At 35.0% G+C, this 10,144-nt stretch overlaps 1 protein-coding gene across 1 annotated transcript; it reads right to left on the bottom strand.

Moving 5' to 3' along the window:
- Positions 1–7,267: 7,267 nt before the first annotated feature.
- Positions 7,268–9,138, bottom strand: LOC111997644 (NAC domain-containing protein 2). Its single transcript, XM_024029759.2, has 2 exons — positions 8,809–9,138; positions 7,268–8,605 (listed from the first exon to the last, which is right to left on the bottom strand). The coding sequence occupies exons 1-2, from the start codon at positions 8,809–8,811 to the stop codon at positions 7,649–7,651; spliced, it is 960 nt and encodes a 319-aa protein (XP_023885527.1). The 5' UTR covers positions 8,812–9,138; the 3' UTR covers positions 7,268–7,648.
- Positions 9,139–10,144: the final 1,006 nt, after the last annotated feature.

Genomic DNA, 10,144 nt, shown 5'->3' with positions numbered 1-10,144 from the left:
CACCAAAAAAATAAAAATAAAAATCTTGTGTTATTGGAAAAGATAAAGCTAAATTTTTTACAACTATAGTAAATTAATATAAATATCAGTTGACTGTAGCAAGTTGTTAAAAGTATAATACAATATTTTATTAAGATTATATTTATTCCTTCAATTAAAAAACACAAATTCTCTCTCTTCTTTTATTACTTTAATGAGTTATGTATATTATTTTAAATTAAGTGATAAAAAAAATAGAACATTTGATATTAAGTGTGTTATAAAGTGATGTTATAAAATAAATAAAGTAGCTTTTGAGGTGCTAAAAACTAAAATTTTTAGCACCACCATTGTGAATACTCTAATTTCAAAAAAAAAAAAAAAAAAAAAAAAAATCTTAACCAGCCTAGTATCAAAAAAATATATATGATTTTGTTTTTGTTTTTGTTTTAGCCTTCACTGGTAAATGATTGTATCTTAACGTATTTAAAAACATCAATTTTGTATATTTATAATTTTTTAGTACTACATGAATGCTTATTTGGAGTTTTTTTTTTTTCCTTTATACTTTGGCCCCTTATTAGCTTAAAATCCTAGGCCCGTCCTTGTAGGTAAAAGACTTGTCTTACACACATAAGTGTGGGTCTGCACCTATACTATAGGCTAATATATATATGTCTAATATATCTTTAATATATCTTTAACACCTAGTACGCAATTATGCACATATAAACATGTAACAATATATATACCTTTTTTTTCTTTTGAGAATCAACAATATATATATATATACCTACAGACACATATATAGCCCAATTAGGTTGGTCAGGCTGGGTCTAGATTTTACCTTGAATGACCGCATTTATAACTGGATTGATTGATTACAAATACCAAATCAAATGGGCAGACTGGAATTTCTTGATACTCAAGTAGGCCAGGCTTTCCCTTTCTTAATATGCATGACTTAGCTTCTATGACCCGGACTGACCAATTTTTCTGTTACTTCTCCATTTGGTTAACAATAATTACTTAATAAAGAATAAAATTTGCAATCTTCTGGAATTTTTGTTGGTATGGCTGAACGTTTACCGCTGCTGCATTTGGAAAAGGTTCAGGAGAACCCTCATTTCTGTGATCAAATGAGCAGCAGTTAAACTATCTTGGCAAAGTGAAAGCAGCGTCCTATCATTCTGCCCATTAATTAATAGCCTATCTAAAGCAACAAGATCACTAAGTTCAACTCTGGCATCAATTGATTAAGTGGTGCGGACACCACACTATAGCACATCTGTGGAGATTATTATTTGTGTTATCTTTATCTTTAATTGGGTTTATCATTAGCATTTGATTAGTATTTGAGATTGTTTAGAATTCCTAGAAATTGTATATAGAGATTCAGATGATTTTTTTTTTTTTTTTTTTTTTTGTATGAAGGAGATTATTAATCTTATTCTATGTTTATTCATGCAATATTTGCATTACGTTTGGTGGTGAATCCAAACAACCTTAGGGGGCGAAGCCTAAGATTATTAATATTATTCAATGTTTATTCATGCAATATTTGTATTACGTTTGGTGGTGAAGCCCAAGGTCTAAAGTGGGATTAATCTAGGTGGGAAGCCTAGGTTATCCTACATCATTGAGGAACATAGCCATGAAGGCAATAACCATCAAAATCTCAACCCAGTAGAGCTGGAAGGCTTAACCATTAGCAAGGTGCATAATGATCCACCGAAATTCTTAAATACAGGAAGAAATCAAGGCTTTGCAGCTTAACTTGGAAAATTTCAGGCAATCCAGAACAAAAGAATTTAACTAATTAGCTACTCCTCTAAAACCAACCACTTCCTTGTAGGTCCTGATCTGTTCATCCTACAACAATTAATCATGTAAAATCAGGAAATAAGATAAGAAAACCAGCGGAAATAAATTAAATGTTCCACAAGTAAAATTGGGAAATAGCCCAAAAAGTTAGGGGAGAAAAGGTGACAACGGATTATTTTTGGTATGGTTATGTATATTTATGATGCAGAAATGGCATGGGTTGATTCTTGCTAAGGAGATGGGGATTCAGCAGCTAATGATTGAACTTGATGCTTTGAGTGTTGTGATCCTTTTGAACAATGACACTGAAAATTCATTAATGGAACCACTTCTAACTGATTGCAGGAACCTTTTGAAGGACTTTCCCTGCAAGTGCGTGATCCATGCTTTTCAGGAAGCAAACCAATGCGCTAATGCATTGGCTAAAATGGGAGTGCAATCATTGTATAGTTTTGATGTTTTTTGTAACCCACCATCTGTGGTGGAGGCTATTTTGGCCGCTGATAAAGCTAATATGTATTATAATAGACTTGTAAATCCTTAATTTTAATTTTAAATCATGGTTTATCGAGAAAAAAAAAAAAAAAGGCATGAAATTTGAAAACACCAGCTATTATTAAGGAAATGGCATAAAGTAAATTCTAGCCACCATCTAACTTGTCATCATTTTGTGAAAGGCCATTATTCTCTGAAACTTAGGGTATGTTTGGTTATGTGAACTTTAGAAAGGATAGAAAAAAAAAAAAAAAAGGAAAATAGGAAAGAAAATGAGTGAGAATGATGTTTGGTTGAAAGGGGGAGGGGGAGAGAAAAGTGGTGGGACTCAGCTGTTTTCTCTTTAGACCTACCAAAATTCAATCTCTCCAAAATGAAGAGAAAATGAGAAAGATGTTTGTTGGACAAAATTGACCTTCTCCGTCTAATAGCCAACTTTGCCTTATTCTACTTTTTACCTTTATATTTCTTTTTTTTTTTTTGGCCCGGATAAAATTTCTTTTGGTTTGCATAGTAGTACATTTACGTTGGTTTGGTTTTGGTTTTTGTTTTTTTTTCTTTTTTGTGGATGAAATTTTGCACATTACACGTTGGTTCTTTTTGTTTGTTTTTAATCTGTTTTTTTTTTTTTTTTAATATCCTTTTAGCATTTGCTTATTTTATTAAAATAAATAAAGTGTCCATACAAATTTTTTTTACAATAAATGTTGTTACTTTTTGTTTATATATTTAGTAAGACAAAATGGTAAATTTTACTTCCANATGTTGAACTCCAATAGCAGCAGATGATGAGGACTTCTCGTGAGACTTTTAAGGGCATTCACAACTTAGAGAACCTGCATAATTATCTTAAAGTCCTTGTTAAGATGAGGAAATTACCAGGAAAGCATAAATGCTCCACATATTTCAGCTTTAATAGGTGACTCAGGAGCTCTACGCTTATTGTCCACCTTTGTTATTAATAAATAAATAAAAACCCTGCGGTTGTATTCATTTTTTACAAAACCTAAATTTAGAAATAGAATGACCAATTTTTTTCTACGAAAGTATTCTAATAAACAGATGTTGACAAGGGAAAAAAATATCAAAACATGATGTCAAGTGCCCAAGGACGGAACCAGGATTTGAACCTAGGGGGCGAAAGCATGAACCAAAAAAATTTCAAGTGACATAGTTTATTAAAAAAAAAAAATCATGGTAGACAAAACAATTGCACTTTATTACCATAAATATTTAAGTCAAGAAGGAAATAATATGAACAAAAAAAGTTGAAAGTTACAATATGATATTCAAACCTTTTCGAAGAAGAATAAAAAAAGAAGACGACTTCGGATCTCCAAATTTTGGATAATTAGAATTAATATGTTGATTTTATCACATTGACGAACTAACCAATATGATAAACTCATACTTTTGGATGCAACTAAAAATCACACTAATGAAGTTTTCAAAACTTTGTTTGAGGATTTTAAAAAATTGAAATATTAATATTAAAAGTTGGCAATACTACATTATCAATATTGGCTTCTAAAAAAATTTTACATTTTATCTTTTGAAAAAAATTTAAATATTGTAATTGACTTTTTCATAATTTATAAATTAATTAAAAAGTTATATAAATTATTGTCACCCCCGTAAGGGAATTTTTTTTTTCTATGAGATTTTTTTGGTTATGAGTTATTGAATTATGATATTGGTGATTTGTAAATTTTTTGTTGTGTTATATTTGGAATATAAAGGGGCCATGGGTCCAAAGAAAGGGCTAAGTAATTAGTTTCTTTTGGGCTATTTGGACCAATCCAAAAATTTGAGGGGGGCCAACTATAAACTCTAAAATACGGGCATGCAAATAAAATAGCTAATTTGAAGAGGGGGAAATAAAATAGCTAATTTGAAGGGGGGGGGGGGGCGCCAAGCAAAAGCGGACATTCAAACTACCTCTTTATACCTTCAAACTTCAAACCCCTAGTGAGAGGGGCTAGTGAATAGTGATTTCTGTTTCACGTGACATGATTCCTAACAGATTATGCTATTTCTTGGGGTTCCAATGATTCAATCCACTTATTATATAATTGTTAGAGATATATTAGACATATTAGCCCAATGTAATAGGCCCTAGCCCAATGTAATAGACCCAAGCCCATTCCTACTTGTATTAGTAGTCTAGGGTTTAATCGCCTATATATACTCATGTTAGGGTTCATTGTAACACAGGTTATTGTACTACACTCTTATACAATAAAGATGTAGCCCTTAAAGGATTCCTCCATGGATGTTGGCCGACAAAGTTGAACCACGTAACCCTCGTGTTCTCAGTGTTCTTATTCTATACTTCCCCTTCCGCATTCACTCTAGCATACACAACATGGTATAACACATCACGTTGCTAATAATAATTATATTTAATATGGTATCAGAGCCAAACTTCGTTCTTGGCATCAAACAAATATCTCTAGCAAGCAAAGAAGATTCTCACATGCACACCACCACCAGAAGTCACACATGCTTGTCTGCTGGATCTAGACTCCATGGTATCTCGCAGCCACCATGGCTCACTGCTGTGTCCAAATCTTCAAGCCCAAGCAATTCGTGCCTCTCCTGATTAGATCTATGCAAATCAAGCCATCGCCTGACGAAATCAACCCCACATACGTGCTCCTCAACCTCCCATAAGGAAAACCTAGAAATCCGGTCACCCGAAACCTAACCACGCGCCTCTACGCTCCGCAGTTGGCTCCGAAAAATACCGACGCACCGCCACAAATCTCGAATCTCAAATAGGATTACGACCACACGCGCTGCTCTGTCAAACTCGTGGCTTGCCGATCTACAAAACCCAAGAAGTCCAACCGTTATCTCGCTCACACGCGCCGTCATGTTTCTGGCATCTCCTGCACGCGCCGGTGGAGATCTCACACGCCATCCACGCGTCGAAGAACTACGTCAGCATAATATGACGTCATTTGATGATGCCAGCAAAAGCCACGTAAGCTTCAGCCAAGTCAGCCCTAGACATGTCATTAGCCACGTAGCTCGCCACGTCAGCAATGTCGCCTCGTCAGCACCACGTCACCTAGCTGATGTTGACCTAGACCGACCTGACCTGGACCACCCAGATCTGACCCGTGAGCACTGACCATTGACTTTGACTAGGACTCATTGACTTTGACTTCTACTGACTTTGACTTTTGCGTTGACTTTTGACCAAAAATTAAACTTTCCGAAATTGCCTATCTTGCTCAGTTTTTCGTGTAGATTTCAATTTTGGACTCCGTTTTTTCATTTGAAACTCCAAAATTGGTCAATTGGCACATTCTTCATTGTGGTTTCTTCAAAGGCATTCTTTATGGCATTTCCAAGTGATCTTCTCATGCTTATCCAACCTCAAGCCTTCATCGAACTTCCGCCTTGAATTTGAGGGAGAGTGTTAGAGATATATTAGACATATTAGCCCAATATAATAGGCTCAAGCCCATTCCTGCTTGTATTAGTAGTCTAGGTTTTAGTCGCCTATATATATTCATGTTAGGGTTCATTATAACACAGGTTATTGTACTACACTCTTATACAATAAAGATGTAGCCCTTAAGGGATTCCTTCGTGGATGTAGGCCGACAAGGCTGAACCATGTAACCTTCGTGTTTTCAGTGTTCCTATTCTATGCTTTCCCTTTCGCATTCACTCTAGCATACACAACATGATATAACACATTACGTTGCTAATAATAATGTTATATTTAACAATAATGAACAGAAAGAATCTAAGAAGTGGATAGGATTTTAAGAACAACACCGAAAAATTACTCTAGCAACTCTAGAGAATCATAATTCTCTATTAAATAATAGGATTTAAAGTTTTAAACTTCTTTGTGGCTGCAAACTACCACCAAAAATATGACCTAAAAATGAGGAATGGAATTTCAACTTAGTTGATAGGATAAGGTAATAACACATAACTCTAAGATTACTTGTATGCGAGGAAGTAGGGCATGACCTGTATTTGGGACACAAAAAAAATAAAAGATTACTTTATGTGAGGAGTAAGATGCATCGACAATGTCATTCTTCATTGGAACTGTATGAACAGTTCTCCTAACACTGTTTGAGTATTCTAATAATCCATAAATGCATACAGACCTTCAAGGAAAGTAGATAATGAAAGTCCAAAGACAGGTCATGGCCTACCTCCACAAAAGAGAGAGAGTACCTACTAGACCACCAGCTGAATTATCAAGTGAGCAAGTCTTAAAATTTGGATAACCGCAGAAACATGTAAAGAAACCCAGTATGCAGCTTTTGTAGTTCCGTAGACAACCTGATAAAATGAGATAAGCTTATTTTGTACGACTGATTCCCCCACACCCCCCAAAAAAAGAAAAAAAGAAAAAAAAAAGACTACACAGTACACTTAGTTGCAGCACATCTATTGTACACATTTAATACCATGTAAAGAAACCCAGTATGCAGCTTTTGTAGTTCCGTAGACAACCTGATAAAATGAGATAAGCTTATTTTGTACGACTGATTCCCCCACACCCCCCAAAAAAAGACTACACAGTACACATTTATTGTACACACTAAACAAGAGTAACAATCAACAAGCTGGACAAAAATATTAAGGATAAAGAAGAAAAAAAAAAATAATAGCTACATTTGGTTTTTACCTCAATGAGCTAGCTAGATTGGATTTGGAAGGTTGTCTCTTCATCGGGACAAATTGAATATGCTTTTGTCAATTCCTCCTCCTCAGACAAGGATGTCCTTTCATCCGGCACATTTTAAGTAGAATCAAAAGTAGGCATAGTTTTTATCACTATCTGAAAAGAAAAGGTAGGCATGGCTAAGTATGAACTAACTATAAGTCACCCTGAAAGACCAACATACTTCAAAAATAAGAAAACAACCTCCTCCATGATCTGGTAACAAAAAACAGTTAGACATCACCATCCATATTCAAACGCAGTATTACGTGGCTAAAAAAACTTAAATGTCTCTTACATTTCCCGATCTCCAACTCTTGTAATAAACAAGGCAAAAATACAGGATAAAAGAAACAGTTAAAATATTGGCCACTGGAGTGATTGGCCAAGTACATCATCACGTAAACCAGATACATCATTAGGTAAGCCAAATGCATCATCAAGTGATACATCACCAAGTAAACCAGATACTTCAAGTAAATCCGCAGTTAATTCCATAAAAAATTCAGGTATAAGATCAACACTACTACCCGGGTGATCATCCAATTTAGGGTCGGCGCGCATCTTCTTGCTTGGCCGGGTTTCTTCTTCTGAATCCAAAAGAAAAAAAAAAGAGAGAGAATCTCTCATCTAAAAGGCTTTAACACCTGCCTACGAATTACTTAAAAAAAGAGGTGCTTGAAAATCAAAGAAATCATCATCAGGTGAGCCAAATACAGCATTAGATAAGCCAAGTACATCATCACGTAAGCCAAATGGATCATCAAGTAATACATCAAGTAAACCAGATTCATCATCAGGTAAATCAGATACTTCAAGTAAATCCGCAGTTAATTCCTCAAAAAAATCAGGTGCAAGATCAACACTACTACTAGCAACAGAGACCGGGTGATCATCCAATTTAGGGTCGGAGCTTGGCCGGGTTTTTTCTTCTTCTTCTGAATCCAAGACTTGCAATTCTAAGTGATTATCATGGGCAGGGGCAGGGGCAGGGGCAGGGGCAGGAGCAGAGCATGGATCTCCACCAGGGAACGGATCATCATCAATTTTAGGGTCGGACCGCATCTTCTTGCTTGGCTGGGTTTCTTCTTCTTCTGAATCCAAGGCAGGGGCAGGGCTTGGATCTCCGCCGGCAGAGGTTGGAGAATCGGGATCTAGAAAAGACATGGGGTCAAATTCGTGGTATGTGTCATAGGCCGAACCCATCTCCTCCTTCTTCTTCTTCTTTTTCTGAATTACACAGAGAACTAGGTTAGTTTCCTTTTCAGGCAGACTGAATTCGTGCATTAACCAATCAGTGGTCTTCATCTCCTTACCCTCACCCTTCACCTTAAAATTCAACAATTTCTTGAACCCGATAATCCCATTGTTATTATTAATATAATTATTCCTGCCAAATATCTTCTTGCTGGAACTCTCGTGCCAGGTCCCATAAGAATCAACAGTACGAACCACACGATTATGCTTCATCTTCTTTAGCTCAGTGAAGAAATAGTGTTTTTCATCGCCCGGAAAAGCTGTCAAATCAGTACAGAACTTCCACGGTGGCTTTATATAAACTAGATCGGAAAACCCAATAGCGTTCCAAGCCAACCTCTCTCCTCGAACCTGTGGACCAAGATAACCCGAAATCAATTGACCATCCGTTGGATCGAACTTAACTCCCAATGGCAGAACCGGGCGCCGATGCATTCTCTTCTACACTCAATTCAGTTTTTATTTATAGAAACAAAACACAAATGACAAAGAAAGACTCAAAGTAAATTAGCAAAGGGAAACCTCCCTCCTACATCAACAAAAACAAAACTTACCATAAAACCAAAGCAAGCCAATACAAATGGCAAGGCAAAACACACTACTACTGCATACCCCAATTACAACAGATGGTGCATTCAACACTGACTTTTTGAACTTGGATTGAAAAAGGCCTCAGCATAATCAAAGTATATATAGCCGTAGACCAGTAAAAGGTCCCCACAGCGTGCTCCAAAGTCTCTCCAATTTGTCATTGGATTGGATTGGATTGAGGACGGGAGTGCCGGTGTTTACCAAATTTCTTTCTCTTTTCCTATCAAAATTTTGATACAAGCAAGTTTCTAAATACGCGTACGCCATACGAATTTTGGCCATGAGCCTCGGCCACCACCCATTTTTTTTTTTTCCAAGCCAATTAATAACTCGATTAGCTGCATTAAAGTTAGCGTGACGATCATTTTCGTTTTTTTTTTTTTTTTTTTTTTTCAATATTTATAAAGAAAAATGGTAACGAAAAACATTTATGTGAAACGTGACATAAAATATGGCGAATAAATATTTTAATAATGATTAAAATTTGATTTTACCAAAAAAAAAAAAAAAGTCATATCAGCCTTTATATTTAAAAATTAAATTAATTAATTACTTAATTTTAAAGAAAAGAAAAATGAATTAAAAAAATAGGAAATTACACTTTGTCTACTTGTGGTTTATTCGAAAAACACTTTAACTATCTGTAGTTTAAAAATTAATATTTTACCCATTTAAAATTAGTTCCATTTGTCTCACATTACCCACCATTGTTAAAAGAAAGAGTAAATTTGTATTTTTGTTACCTTTTAATGTCTCTATCCTCTCAAAATATTTTAAAAAAAAACTAAAAAATCAAAGAAAAAGAAGATCTAAAAGCTAGATTTTGTAAAAAATTAAAATCTAGCATTTACATCTTCTTTTCATATACTAACATTTTTTTTTTTTGGAGAAAGACACAAGACAACAAACACATACAAAAAGTGGAAAAACCGAGTTTAATATCACACAACTCACAACATGCAAAAGCGGTAACTCTTGAATGTTGTGAGAAGGCTTTAAACTCATATACTAACTTTTAAATCTTCTATCTATGTCCCATCAAAAAAAAAAAAAAATCTTCTATTTATGTTAGCAAACAAAAAGTTGATACCTGGCAAATGCCTCAGGTCAGGACAATATTGTACTGAACTCCTCAAGATATATTAATGAAAAATCCAACCAAATCGCTGCAGTAATACTATACGAGGGTTTATCAAATTCCAACAAAATAGCTGCTGAATTTATATCTATCATGTCGATTACTGGCATTCAAAACAAAATAGGTGAGGTCACTGGTAATAGTTTCTATGGCCCTTCTTC

The sequence above is a fragment of the Quercus suber genome, unplaced genomic scaffold (assembly GCF_002906115.3).
Source record: "Quercus suber isolate HL8 unplaced genomic scaffold, Cork oak 2.0 scaffold_284, whole genome shotgun sequence".
In the NCBI taxonomy this organism is placed as follows: domain Eukaryota; kingdom Viridiplantae; phylum Streptophyta; class Magnoliopsida; order Fagales; family Fagaceae; genus Quercus; species Quercus suber.
Note: the sequence above shows the minus strand (reverse complement) of the source record. Positions and strands in the feature narration are given on the sequence as shown.